Source organism: Apteryx mantelli, chromosome 2 (assembly GCF_036417845.1).
Source record: "Apteryx mantelli isolate bAptMan1 chromosome 2, bAptMan1.hap1, whole genome shotgun sequence".
NCBI classification, from domain to species: domain Eukaryota; kingdom Metazoa; phylum Chordata; class Aves; order Apterygiformes; family Apterygidae; genus Apteryx; species Apteryx mantelli.
The window spans coordinates 126,217,085-126,232,309 of record NC_089979.1 but is presented as its reverse complement, the minus strand read 5'-3'; the positions used below and the strand labels follow the sequence as shown (position 1 = coordinate 126,232,309).

The following is a 15,225-nucleotide window of genomic DNA, read 5'->3' as shown; positions in this document are numbered from 1 at the left end:
AAAGTGTATATTTTGTCTAAAGCATGAAAGTTTATATGTTAAAAAGACTTTAAGTTGGCATTGCACAGGTTTTAGCCTTTTCGTAACCTGAGAGGCATCAGTGGAGGAAGCCTAGGAAGAGTGTGGGCAGGAAAGGAGCATCCTTAGGCGGTGAGCAGCTCCACCTTGCGTGCTCAGCATCCTCACTGCACCATCACTGCCTGAGCTGCTCCTACCTGCAAGCTTATGGAGGGAACAGCTTCTTCCCCTTTTGCTTGCCATAGCATTTCTCTCAGTTGATCAATAATACTGTTTGTCTTGGTTCTGGTAGTGAGACAAAGGGGAAATGCTTCTCAGAAAGTGTCATCTATTTCTGAAATTTCATCAAGGATTTTTTTTGCTGTAGAAGAATGGTTGATACTGGAAGATGGAGTATTAGAGAGCAATGAAGTTGCACTGCTCTCTAAAGATGCTGATCTGCCTCTGTTGGGCAGAGAATGAGCTGGGGTGCTCTTGTTTCCAATCGAGGTGTCTCAATAAGCCCAAAACCTGAAAGTGGGTGCAGGAAGTGCAGAGCTTAGTGGGTGTTTGGTCCATGTTCTACCATGCTGCACCATCTCATTATCCCCTTGAGGAGCTCAAGCGGCAGATCAAACCTGTGTGGTCCAGATCCCTGTTGCAAGGGGCTTGTTAGTCCATAAAAGCCTTTCTACAGCCTCTGTGGTACCCCGTCCTTCTCCAAGAAATATTCTTGCTTTGCCCCTTTCTGTAATTTGGAAGAGAAGCTCAGTATATAAATATTTCTTTTTTTTTTTCTCCCTTTTTTCTCTTCCATTGATCCCTCTTCAGGTGAACACTGCTACTAAATCAGAACATTTAGAGAATTATTTTGAATTGAAAAGAAGTGCAAGTGGAAAAAGAGAGAACAAATTAAAAAAAAAACATGTAGGTTCAACCCACTCTCATAACAAAGTGAAAAGTACACAGGGAAAGAAGGGAATAAGAAGAAATATTTTATTTCTTGAATTATGCAGAGAGCTTAAATCATGCTCATCCTAAAGAGAGAGTCAAAACCTTGGCAACTTTTCTTGCCCTTTTCTAGGTCACTTATAGCGATTTCAGATGTTTATTAGAAACATTTTTCCTACTACAATTTATGCATGGTGAGGCATGAACATATACAAAGCCATACAGATACATTAACTGCCTCCCACAGGGTATGCAGTACTAAACCCTGTGAGTTTTGGGGTCTTTTTTCTTGGCTAGGGGGAGGAGGTGGGGAGATAACCCAGTGGTTAATGGCCTTGCAGTAAGGGACAATTTAACAATATTCCCAAGAAACCAGTATGTAGGAAGAATGGCACTATTAAGAGGAATCATTAGATATCCTGCTCTTAAGAGTTTATTATTTTAATGAGTATTTAATCTAATGTTGCCTGATGGGTTAGAAAAGGGGGGAAGTCAGGCCTCTTTTCTCTCATACTTTTAGGTTTTCCCTTCATTGAACACTTACTCTGGGCAAGTTGTTTAACTTGAGCTAGTTGGAAGTGTTCCAGCACAACAAAGTTTCTGCTGAAAAAACAGCATTTGGTTGAATCCCAAAACACATACTTGTTGGCAGCTTGGTTTGTTGGGATTTGGAGGATCGCAGGATGAGTTTCAAGGGAGGCCTGGGAGAGAGAGCCCTGTTGGTTCCTGTGCTCCAGGCTGCACATCCCAGGCCCTGGCAGACCTCCCTCTAACATGTCTGCTGTCAGCCTGGGGCCTGCAGGAGACCTGCAGCTGTGCAGGGAAATGAGCGTTCTTGGACTCTTTCATGAGCTGACTAAAGCTTTGCTTTTATATTTATTTATTTATTTATTTATTTTGGAATCCCAGTTTACAGCCAGTTCTACCCATCAGGGATGTAACCCAGGAAAACATCTCGAAGATCTTCTTATAAAAAAAAAAAAGAGTCTTCTGTAAGTACATCTTGCATCTGGCACTTGCCATGATCTTGGAAAAGATCATCCTAATTTGAAGGCGAAAATGGTTCTGTGCCTACATGAGTTCAGGGCCCAGGCCCACACCTTTGAAGGCCATGAAAGTTGTGTCCTTGGCATCAGTGAGACAAGGAGGGAGTAGAAACTGCTAGTTGTGCCGGTTTACGCTATGCTGGGTATAGTTATTTGTAATGTACATTTCTATCAGCTGGGGGCTTACCATGGACACCAGCCTCATCTAATTAAGAGCTAGGTGTTGAGTTCAGACAGCGTCCCTGAGGCAGGCGGTGGCTGTTCCTTACCCAGCCCTTGGCGTCTGTTTCCGACATCATCCAATGTCCAAATTCCTTTTTTTTGTTTTCACAGAGGAGTCTGGGAAAACTAGGTCAGCTTATCCAAGTAAAAATTACGGTTTTATTGAGTTAACTCTGTGATGACCTGCTGCCTGTTTGCCTTATCAAAATGAACTCTCTTGTGTGCAGTAAGTCTTGCACTGGAAGTTGCAGAGGCCTCAGTAATCACTTTGATTCCAAATCAACAATAAAAAGGCTTTTTTTAGTGTCTTGCTGTTTCCTGGAAACAGTGTCTGTCTGCTTTGTTCCTTGTATGATCAGTAGATCAGACTGGTCTTGTGTACTGTGAAAGCACTTAACGTAAAAAGGTTATGTGCTGGCATTACTGGGGATATTTTTAAAAAATCTTATGGAGAAATCAGGATTTGATGCTACTTGGCTCTGTCTGGCAGAATTAAGTACTTTAAGACAATCCTGTAGCTGCTGGCATGCTGCCTTTTTTTTTTAATAATCTGGTCCACTTACTCCTGTTATTTCAGAACTAAGTCCCAGATAAGAAAGTGGCTTTTCTAAATGATTGAGTAGATGGAACATATTTTAAAGAACTTCTTTGGCATTGTACATGAAAGATAAAATATATCAAAATAGTCTGATAATTAGGTGCAGGCTTGTGGAATAATTCATGTCATAACATGACTTCTTGAAAAAGCTGATGTTTCTGCAGGTGTATTAAGGGAGTTAAGCCCCATAATACCATGGTGCTTCTGCCACTACGTAAAACAGGGGTACAGCTGTCCAGAGAGTTTACATTAGTACATAAAAAACTATTTCTGCTTGTAAATTATGGATGGAACAGTAATTATTATACAAGGCAGAAGCAACAGCCTCTGTCCTCTATATAGTTTTTTTTTCTTTCAAAAGTCGTGATAAAGCCCGCTGTGATCCCAGGCCCACAGATCCCGGACGCAGGCTGTGGCCTGGGCTGCTCCTGACTAAGCCCTGTTTGGGCTCAGTGTTGGGCTGTGCCGTGCACGGACAGAAAGGGCTGTGCTGCTCAAAGAAAACACTTCTCAGAGGCAAGATAAAAAAAAAGTTAAGTGTCTCAGCCTGCCCATGTGGTGTTCTTGACTGGGCAGTGAGATGCCGAGCTGGAAGTGAATAAATTTGTTTACCTGTATTAACTGCCAACTTCAGCACTGCTTTTACGGGAATCTAGTGACGTAACCCGCTCAGCGCTCCTCGCCTGGTGCAGCCTGTGTGTGTGTTATTCCCATTTACAGGGTAGCGTGCTGTGTGATTTTGCTTAGCCTGCCAGAGAGAGTTGAGCCTGAAGCTGGAAATAAAAATAAGTCCCCAACCTCAGGCCTTTCCTTGTTTCTCCCTAAGTTACTGTTTGTCAAAAAAGGACAATGTCATCTTAAAAAAGTAAAATCCCCCCAAACGTATTTACAGATATTCCGATTGCTCAGCTTTTGGGAAGGGAGAGGAAGTAAAATGCTAAAATGCGGTCAGATGCAATTGCATTGTTTGAGTGTGTTATTTTACTGTTTGATAAAATCATTCTTTTAGTATTATAGCAAAGCCTTATTAATTAAAGCATTACTAATTAATTAAAAACTGGGACACAATTGTAGATGAAGCCCATACATGTACATACATGCACATACATGTAAGACGTACTTTTTTGGCTGACCTTCTGATACTTTTATGTCCACCTGTTTGAGTAATATGGCCCTTCCCAAGCTTCTGGGCTGCCTGTCCTGGCATGAACAGGTCACCTGGCAGCTGGGCTTCAGCCTGTCTGGAGGGGAGCCCTGGACACTGTTGAGGGTGGCCTTTTGGGGCACTGATTTCCCCCAGCTGCAGAGCCGCGGGGTCCTCCCCAAAGAGCGGCGTTCCTCCTGCTCCTGGCTCTCCATGGCCAGCCCCGGCATGTTAAGAACTAGAAATAACCTGGTGATCTTAATTTTTTTTTTTTTTTTAAGTAACAACAAGCCTTTGTCCTTAGAAAAGAATTTCTGTAAGTTCATAATGGCATGTTTTCAAAGTTGTCTTCAGAAGGAATAGGTAAATAATAGCTGAGCTGTTTCTTTGCTTTTATTATCCCTGACTTGGTGGGAGGCCAGGGCTGCAAGCTTGCCTGGGTTGTAATACAGGCTGCGAATCATGACTATAGTTCCCTTACTTAAAACGCTTCTGAAACGACTGTTCCCCCAACTTCATGAGCTCAAATTACAGTGGTACAAGGCAATGTATTCTTTGTGCTTGATGAAATATAGGATGTGCACCAGCCTCTTCAGACGTGTTGTCAGCTGGCAGCTCTCTCGCAAGATGCACCTTTACACAATTGCACAAGACACCAGGAGATACAAATGTGAAATTTAGCCTTGGGGGCAAAACAAAGAAATGAAACTTATCTACGAATGTGGTGTTATCCATCTGCAGATACAGATATTAGATCTGATCTCCCTCTATGCTACTGTAGTTTTACACTAATAGGACTCTGCTGAGATCTGTGGAGTCGCACCACTGCAAGACTAAAATAGTAATGGTGATAAGCTGGGGCTATCATTTTTAATTCTGGTTAATAACATATGACTGAACTCTGTTTGGGAAAAGCCAAACCACATTCAGTGCATGCAGCCAGCCTTAATAAAAGGGAGAAATGCAGGCAGTGCACTATCTTGGCATTGCTGTTCCTTCGAGGGAGCTGCTGCCTGGCATGCTGGGATCAAGCCATGTGTGAGCACAGCTAAGGACTGCTTCCAGCTCACCTCCTTTTTTCCCTGATGGAACTGTGGCCTTTTCATTTGCTGTCCCATAAAGTCTGTTTATCGTGTGTAATCAGAAAGCCAAGATTCATCCTATTGCTGAGACTCATTCGTTATATTGAATGAATGTGTTCATCTTGAAAAGTTGTTCTGTTAAAGGTGTTTGTTAATGCTATTGTCAGGCAAAGCTGCAATTTGCCATGATAGGTAGCTTCCCACTTAAGTAAAAAGCAAGTCATGTTCTTTGTGTGTGTGTGTGTGTGTGTGTGTGTGTGTGTGTGTGTGTGTGTAAGGATGAGAAGTAAAATAGCTGCAGCACATCAAACTGTATGAAGTGCTACAATCATGACAGGTACTGGGCAGAAATAGAGTGCAGTATATGGTTTTAGTTTACCGCCGTGCACTTTCCTTGCCATCAGCAATCCTAGGTAATGTCCAACAAATTGAATTGATGATATTGGATAACCCCAAGTTCTCCCAATTGTGAGGCATCATACTACCATGACTGTCTCATAAAAGAAATTAATTTAATATTTGTAGATGAGTAGACTGATTTACCTTTTGGTGACCCTGGAGAGAAAGGTCAGATCTGGGATTTTTTTACCTGTAATGGGTTATCCATAAAGAGTTAGTGTACCAGACTTCAAGATTGTAGCTCAAAAGGGCAGTTGCTTTGAGAAGGTGGCTCAAAAGGGCACTTGAACAGCTGAAATCAGATGAGACAGGTTTAATGGCCTCTTAGTGACTTTTGACTGAAAGTTCAGAGTTTGAAATTTAGGAATTTTTCTTTACCCAGTCTGTGAAAAACAAGTGCGCTATTTTTCTATATTATAGCTTAACAGAAATTTAATGTCGGGCAGGCTGATTATTTAAAAGTGTTTTTCACCTGCTGTGGATGCAGTTAATGGCTTCAGCTGTAAGGACAAGAAAGAATAGTCATTTGTTGTGTTTGTGTTCTTGTATATGTTTAGATAATGTGCTTAGACACTGCAATTCCATGTAAAGCTGTCTTGTTCCCCAGAGCATTTTAATTTAAGCAGTTGTACAGAATTATATTTAGACTGCTAAAGAAGTGACTAGTAAATCCATTGGGATTTTGGCAGCCAAAAAAAGTGCACAGTAAACACCATAATATTTCATTTGCCTGATAATTTTAGTTTCAAGGAGATTCTAGATTGGCACTTAGCAATGGGTTAACCTCAAAAGCCTGACAAGTCTGAAAAACCTCCCAGAATGGAGTGATTCCCAAAGCTTCTTCAGATTTATCTGCTGACAAAGGGAAGGGGACAACTGGTAATATCCACAAGGTGATGCTCTCACTCCACAAAACCTGTTGCAGATGGCATAGCAGATCTTAGTAAAAACACTTAGAATAAGGAAGTAACTCTTTTCATCCAGAACACTGTGAGAAAGAAGGCAGAAGAAGAACGAGGATGGAGTGATAGTTGTGCAGTTGAAGCTGCTTGTGAAGAAGCTCCATCTTGCAGTTGGGAATTTCTGGCAATGTTAAGTAACCTGAGGTGATGCTTATGGGAAATACAGATGGAAACGTATCAATGAATAAGTTTTGTCTTAGCTGATGAGTATGGCTAGGTTTTATTTCCATCGCAGTTATGTTGTTGGGCCTTCATGGGAGATGCTAGTGATTTATTCTGCCTGAAGCTGTTAATACTAACCTTCAATAGCTCTTTAAGTGTCAGCTTCTAAGAGGATGCGGATTATCCTATTCTATGCTGGCAATTAGTTGATGATATTAAAGCACTTTTAAAATGGAAATCTCAGGGTAAGTACTATTTAAACAGTTTATCATTGCATACATAATCACATCTCTCTCTCTACTTTAATTGCAATATTCCCTATTCTACAGAGTGGGACGATTGATTTTGTTTCACTCATTTGGTGTCTTTCTGTGTTTGCGACTTCTTAATTTGTTTTTAGGAGCTAGTGATGGTGTGGCAGTTCGTTTTGTTTCTGGATGTTTCTGGATGTTTCTGGATTTTTTTTTTTCCTGTGGGCAGTTCTTACTGTGTCTGGCATATTCTGCAGGACTTGAATCAGTCCTGAAATGACAAATTCAACGTACAGGTAGGCTTTACTGGTATGTTCACAGACCTGGAAGTAGTTTATGGGCTATGTGGTTTTTTCTCTCTGAAGAACTTTATGGAACCTTATGTAAGTTTTCTTCAACATTCAAGCCAAACCAGTCCTTTGGACCAGGTTTTTTCTTTGGCAGTAATTTCAGGTCTTGGATTGGCAGTTCTAGATAGCTAAAGTATGATAACTGTTGTTTTCATTTCCTATGTCTTAAATGTTTAAAGAAGGTTCTTTGAGAAGCAAGCAAAAAAAGAACCCTTTGGGGGTGGGGGGTTATGCAATTTAGTCTTTTACCTTGAAAATGATAGTAAAGTTAAAAACAAAAAAACCCAGAGATGACCAATATCCACACCTTTCAGCTGTCTTCAACTGGTATTTTTTCCCAGTCTGTTGTTCTGCACTGGCTTGCTAATTTTGGTCCTACTTCTGAGTTCAGTTAGTCTTGTTTTTTCTTTAAGGGACTTGAAACTCCTTTCTTTGCTCGTTTCATTTATTAATATTTCAGGGATATGACAACAGCAGGTGCCGAATTTCATGTCAAAAATATAATTTGCAGACTGATGGAATCCTTGAAACCACTGATCAAGTTTCAAGGTGGTTAAATAAAGCTGTAGAGCATCCATTTGTATCATTCATTCATATAATGAAACCTGTTCTTTTAACTTAGTTCTTGATATATTAACCCTGCAGTTATCCTCATACATAAATGGGAGATGTGTTGCTTTGGTTGCTTATAATAGGATATACCCATATAAATCCCCTGTTCATGAATGGAAAAATAGAGCCCCTTAGGCTATAGGTATCAAAGGTCTCCCCTATACTTACAATAGCCTGATAAGGTTATTTTGGAGGCATAGGTAATTACTCACAGACTCTCCATAGCCAGTGATTCATTGTTCACTACTGAAAAAATTTTAAATGAATTATCTTTTAAATAAGCAAGTCCCAGGCCTTCTGTTTTATGCAAAAAAATGAAAACTTAAGGGACACAGAATTCCACTGTTTTCTATGTTAAAATACATTGATTGCTAGTTAAAATCATCCTGTTATTTCAAACAGTTTAAATGTACCATCATGTTTCTTACTATTTTGATTACATGAATGTGTATTTCCAAATTTCACATTTGATGAAAATATTATTGTTGTAATTAATTTGATATTTAGAAAAGAATATGGATACAAGATTTCTGTGCAATGAATAAAACAGTTGGAGTTAACTGTCCTTGGGGATAGAATCAATCACTGTTGTAGAAGAGGGTGACATTTAAAAAAGAAACTCAGAAGAAAATGTCATGCTTAAAAAATTAGATTTAAACGCACTAGCTCCTGATTGATTTTTATTGCACTCAGATGGATACACTGATTGATTATCAGTCTTACAAATGTTTAGTACCTTTCTCACTTCTCTAATAATCAGAATAATCTAATTTTCAATGTCATTTAAGTTACCGTATTCAAGGTTATAATAGATCATGTTTCTAATAAAACATAGCAATTATGTAATGAATAATACAAAGCTGCAAGGGAGAGTTCAGATTCACCATCTTCAAAAAAAAAAAGAAAAAGAAAAAAAAGAAATACCACCAGTGGCTAGGAGAGCCAGCAGACATGAAGATACCCCAGAGGGTGATGTCTTTTGAATCTGTGGCGTTTTCCCCTGTGGTTGAACTGAAGGGTGCAGTGGTAGAGGGTCTTGGAGGACTGGTCAGGTCATGTTTGCCATAGCTGAACATTATTTCTCAACAGGAATCCAGGAGCAGATTTGAATTCTCTAATATAGATGCTAGCTCTGTGCCTGGGGAAAAATGATAGCTTGCCAGGTTCTTATGAAATTTCTTTCATGATAATTTCTCTGTGCTCCCTGTTAATGTTGGTATGCGTCCGCAGAGAGATACCGTTGCGCTTAATTCTGGATGTTTTCTCGTGGCAATTGTACCAGACAGCTGACTGTTGATTTCTCTGAATCAACTACAAAATATGCAATTTTCAGTATATTTTGTTTTTGTATTTGAAGCCCCATGCATGACTGTTTACTTGTTATTGGCTTTGTCCATTAGAAACAGAGTTGTGTATTTGAAATATGCATTGCCTCCAGTCTTTCTCCATATGTTAAAGCTCAGTTTTGGCATGGGAATTTAAGATAGTTTCCTGTTCTATTTAAAGACTGAGCAGGTTTGCCTAAAAGAAAACATTATTTCATCTGGAAATCATGACCTAGGAAAACCAATCTGTTTATAACTACCTGGTGTTCTGCATATTTTAATGCTATGTTTGGCTTGTAATTGTATTGCTATTAAAACATGAGTAGGATTCTCACCACTCTAAATTGGTGGCATGTCAGTTTGTTGAGTGTGATCGTATTGTTTTCAAGAAAGTTATTTTGCTCTTTTTTTTTTTTTTTCAGATTGGAGCTGATTTGGAACTTATGCATGTAGTGTAACTCTGATCCTGTGTTGCTGTTCCTGTGACAGGAGGAGGCAATGTTATATTCCATATAAAAAGGGAAAAACTCTCTCTCTGAGTAGCAAGTGCCAGAGGGGGCCGTCATTTTTGTGCCTACTTCCATCAGTCCCATGTGTGGGAGCTTTCTGTGATGTGTAGTTCCGTGCTAGCTTTGTCCATGGGATTTGTAGAGTTTGGCTTCCTTTCACTTTGCTTCGCTTCTCTTCTCTGGGGAGGATGCACTAAGTTTCACTGAGTTTAAGGTTTCCCAAGGTGACTGTTTAGACAGACATTCTTATATATCACCATTAGTTATAATTAGCACAGTTTACTGAAAGATGATGGAGGGAAAGGTGATACACAGTAGGGAAAAAGAAGTAAGACACTCATCCTGATGGATCAGATTTGGCAATGGGATTGGCTAATTATGCATACTTGACTGAAGTGGTCCACAGCTATTAACTTCTGCCAGAATTAAAAATTCTCAGAAATTGCTGTTTGAGGGTTGCTGTGTAAAGGAGCTGTGCAGACGTGGTTTTGCAGCACAACGTGCATCCCTGGTGCTCCTGGATGCCCTGGGTGCGATGTCCAGCATTGGCCTCGCTGCATGCCTGTGTGCGTGGCACCATTTATCTGTGATTTCTAGCAGCCCAGGCTGCTCCATAGTTAGAAATGGATGGGTTGCTGCGGGAGGTGCAAGGGAGCAGGTTGGAGACAGCAGCCCTCTGCGCAGAGGGAAGAGCTGGCAGATCTGCAGGAGTCCAGCTGTGTTTTCAGCTCTCATTAGCATTGGAAAACAAAAAATCTCTTGTTGAAAATCTACCTTGTGCTAAGCTCTGTGCATTGTTGTCTTGCTTTCTATGCTTTCTGGGGCTTTGGGGTTTTGTTAGCTTAACAAATAGCCTCAAACTACATAAGGACAAGAGGACTGGTTTTGCAGGAATGTGAACCAACTGGAAACACTAGCAGTTGTCAATAGAGGAACAAAAACAGTTAACTAGTACACAAAGCTACTCAAAGGTCATGGGGATCTCTGAGAGGCAAAACTGTAATGATAGTGTTTCAAGCCATGAATTTATAGCTGATTAATCATTATAAAATATGAAAGGTGCTGTCAGACCATCTTTTGGCCATCTGGGGAAGCAAAGGTTATGCAAGTAATTGGGAAAATTGTGTTCAGAGCTGCAGGTTCTTTCTGTTGCACACATTTGTGCCTTCCTTGGCACAAATTGGGAGTATGAAAACCTGGTGTTTCCTAATTTTCCTTGATGATCTAGAAACTGGCCAAATCTTTTGAGCTGGACTCCAGGTTCTTCTTAGTTCAAGTGGGGACTAAATTTGGTGGACCTGGGGAGGTTGCATTTAAGACTGGACAAGTCCCAACATTATGACATGCTTGGAAGGATCCTGTTTGAGCACCAGAACTGCTGCGTGATCGCTGAACATCTGAGGGCAATGTGTCTACGACTAAGGAGCACAGTGGGAAACCTGGGGTGAGGGGGACAGCCTGGCAGGCGCGGGGAAGGGAAGGGGGTAGGAGGCGATGTTCAGCCCCATCTTCCATCATGTAATGGGTGAACATTTGAGGGCAGCAGCTGGTGCTTGAAGTTAAGGCAACAGAAAATGCCTTTGCTGCTGTGGCTCCCCGGAAGTTTCTGGGTGTGGAGGTGCAAGTACTGGCCTGCATGTCGAAGTGACAGGGAGGCTGTCAGACAAAAATGACTCAGAGCAGACATGCTCAGGCATGGGAGTGCCTTGCTCGGCTGTTCAACAGCACTGGGGCACCGCTTCCCCCCTACCTAAACCTTCTGTCATTCTCCCCCTGCCCTTTTCTTTTCTTTCTTATTTTATTTTTTACTTCCAGTAATTCTCATAGGGCGAGTGAGCAGCCATACTGTCCCCTGTTGGGAGCTCTTAAATAATGCAACCATGGAGTCAAAATTTAGTGCACAAGTAATGAAATTCATACCCTGAGTTTTCTACAGCAGCATTAACTGTGACACAGATTCATCACTTGCGTATCATCATTAAAAGGCAGTGGAATTACATCAGGGATTGATGTGATCATATTCATGTAAAGACCAAGATAGAAAAAGGTGTGATTTATGTAATATAAGCATAAGCTGTCATCCAAAACCATACCCACATGTGGTATGACAGTTCCTGTTCCTAGAGCAATGATAGCTTTTGAATTTACTGTGTAAAAACGTGTTTCTGTGTTTTCATTTAACTCTTAACATAGCAATGCCTTAATCTTTTTCTCTTTTTTTTCATTTGAATTATAGATGTAGTTGAATTTGCATAATAGTTTTACATTATTGAAATTCTCTACATTTTTGGAGCCTGGGTGTTGTATGTCAGCCCTTTATTGTGTTGCTTTACATGGAATATAGAAACACTGCCATGTCTGCAGCCTTAGTGAAGGCAAATGTAGGAGACACAGGAAGTGTAAATAAAGCAAGATAAATGTTATTTGGGTTTTATTATTACGAAGATCATCAGAATCATAGAAAAAAGGTAAAGGTGAACAAAAACTGTTCTTTGTTTTCAGGGCATGTTAATTTTCCTATTCCACTCTTCCTAACCTTTAGTGATTTGTGCCTGAAAAGAAAGAGGACAGAGCTGAGCCGGTTTGCTGGTGTAGGTTGACCAGCAGCTGCCTTTTGAGGGATCTTTGGAAGGGAAAGGATTTCAGGTAAAGCTGAAGAAAGAGCTCGGCAGTGGTGGTAAGGGAGCAGCAAAGCGACTCCTCTGTGAATTATCTCCTTGTATCTGGGAGTTCTTGGCAGCTGCTCCTCTGACTGGCCTAAATACCATGTGTGTGTGCCACAAGGAGTTCAAAACTATTGAGATAAGCAGTTGCCGAGGCCGCCTGTTTAGCAAATTTGTCAATCAGCTCATAGAACTGTAAGTAAATGGGGCTTTATTACAAAGGTTTATTGCTCTTTGCGGTTGGGTAGGAGTTTACATCATTTTCGAAGGAGCTCTTTTATCTCCCAAGTACCGCAGTGATTAGGATTTGCTTCTGGAGTGCAGTGACAGTTTGGAGCACTCATGATGTCAGTGTTGGTCCTGGGTGTTTTTCCAAGGCATAAGAACATTTCTAAGCCCTGAGATTCAGTGAACAAATCGGGACATTTTGGCTTTAGGGAAATACTTGTAAAATGGGGGGGACCAACCCCCAAAACCTGCCTAAATGGGTAGCACTGAACCATCACATGAAGGTGCTTCTTTTTCTTTTCTGTTCACCTTTTTTGGCCTCTTTTGAGTCTCTGTTGCTCTAGACATCAGAATTGATGTCACTCCAGGTTGCACTTTAATCCAGCAAGGTGCTCAGCATCCTAGCCCTGATCTAGGAAAGCACATAATTGACTTCAGCGTGGGATCTGTTCACACAGTTAAAATCAAGTTCATGTTTAAAATATATGCTGGATCAGGGACGGGGTTCTCTGTTGCAAAGTCAAACCCTTACCAAGAAAAGCAAAGCCATTTCAGTTGCATTGAGTATGTGCTTGGTGACTCACCAAGGAGTAATAATATTGACTGTAGCCAGTCCTTGTTTTCTGTTACGTGCTTTACGTTCTTTATGTACCTCCCCATAACTGCTGCTTTCCCACCCCACAGTTTTCTCATACCGCTCTTAATTTTCTCTCAGTAAAAATACCCAGAGGAAAATGAATCCAGCTGTGTGTTATTCATTGTTTAACAGAGGCTGTAGGTAAGAATAATCAAAACTTCATCTTTCCTTAATCATTCAGTATTTGTCCACTCTTCATGATCATTTGTGGTTCGCAGGAACAGAGCAAACTACAGAAGACGTGGTACCGTGGGGATCGGCCTGGGGAACCCGCTGGGGAAAAGAGCTAGCTTAGAGCTGTCTCTGGATTTCTGCCAGTGCTGCCATGCTTCGCTCCCTGTGGCACAGCTAAATGCTGTTTTTGGAGCCAGGCAGTACACATGAGAATCAGTAACTGTGGAATGGCCATCCTCAAATGCAACAAGCTCATCAGCTGCACCCGCATAACTCGGGGCTCTCATTTAAGTATCATGAGGTTTTGAACATAGGTGAATGTTAGTATTATTTTCTAGTTGTCCAGCAACTTTTAGTCTTTGGGAAGAGGGGTTGGGTTTGTATGGCTTTGTTTTAAAGCCCAGGTCCCTTATGTATCTGGTTACACTTAAAATGTTAGCTTTAGCTAACAACAAGCCTCTTGATAAAATTCACAAGTATTGGCAATGCTGTGGACATAGGCTTATCTCTTGGGCACATTTTGTAAAATCAAGCTATTTTCATTAAAAGAACAAAGAGTAGCATGGTGATGGAGCAGCTGTCATATTTTATTACGAAACACAAATATGTGGGAAATCAATTACAGAAGGAGTGCTGTACAATGCATATTTCCAGTAATCCTCACAACCGGGGGAAGGTAGAAGACTGACCTAAGTGCAGGAGCAGATGGCAAGGAGCTGTAGAAAGCTTTGCTGTGATTTTTATTCTTCCAAGTGTTTGTGCTTCTCCTTTGATCTTCAGATCTTGAATTTAATGTGTTTCATCTTCTTTCGTTTACTGTTTTCAGCTTTAACTTTTCCTTAAAATTATTTTTGTTTGGTAGAGTTTGTATTAGTATGGATTTCATTATCTTTCCATATTGTGAAATTTAGAAAAACAGACAGTTACTGCTTTTCTTTAGTGTTCTTTGCATCCAATAAAATATCAGCTGCATCACTGAAGAGAATTTCTCCTCTCTGCCACACACAGTTGTAATGATACAATGAAAAAAATCCATCTCACAAAGGTGTTGAAAGACTTGCAGTGCATGTGAAGTTGTAGCAGACTTTCTTGGAAGGGAGATACTGTGGGAGTATGATAGTACATCTACAATAAACACCTATGGAAGTTTGGTTTCTTCACTGTCCCATTAAATTTAATTGTTACTGATAGGTACTTAAGCTTACAGTAGTAATCTCTGTGCATATAACATTTTTATCTCCACTTAACTTACATTTAAATTAAAAAAAATATTTTGCAGTGTTTTCAAGCAGAGCAGCAAGAGCAACATGGGGTGGTCTGAGTAACTGCATGTTATCTGTGTCTCTTCTTTTTTTCTATAGCTGTCAGAAATGATAGGAACAAAAAGAAGAAGGAACCTTCAAAGCAGGAGTCCACAGAAAACTATGAAATGACAGCAGAGTTGGATGATCTCACTGAGAAGATCCGGAAAGCTCACCAGGAAACCTTTCCTTCGCTCTGCCAGCTGGGAAAATACACTACAGTAAGCATGATTTGTAAAGCTTATATTTTGGATATGTATGAATGACATGAGTTTTGGATTGGAGACTTTGGATGTTTAAATAAGATACAAAAGTAGATACACTTCTTGAATTTCCTTAGCTGTGAAAAATGTATATATGCATGGAAATAAATGCTGAAGAAGAGAAATTGCACTTAACTGGAAGTGTTATTTACCAGTGTTGTAAGAGGCTGTCTGAAAGATAAATCCGGCAAGAAGACAAACTTGGACTCCGTGAGGGAATTATATACTACCATTCATTAGAAATTTGTTAGCTTCCAAAGACATGAGTTCTGCTAGTGAATCACTGGATTACAACTTTGCAGGTGTAGGGAGTTCTGGTAACAGTCCCCAAACTACCAAGATCACGGAA

General features: G+C 40.5%; 1 protein-coding gene across 7 annotated transcripts in view; it reads left to right on the top strand.

The window, feature by feature from the left end:
- RARB (retinoic acid receptor beta) overlaps positions 1 to 15,225 on the top strand; it is a 337,815-nt gene that overhangs the window by 301,107 nt on the left and 21,483 nt on the right. For all 7 annotated transcript variants that reach the window (XM_067291499.1, XM_067291498.1, XM_067291497.1 and 4 more), the window contains one exon: positions 14,674 to 14,834. In XM_067291499.1, coding sequence (XP_067147600.1) covers positions 14,674 to 14,834 — 161 coding nt within the window. The remainder of the gene's footprint in view (positions 1 to 14,673; positions 14,835 to 15,225) is intronic.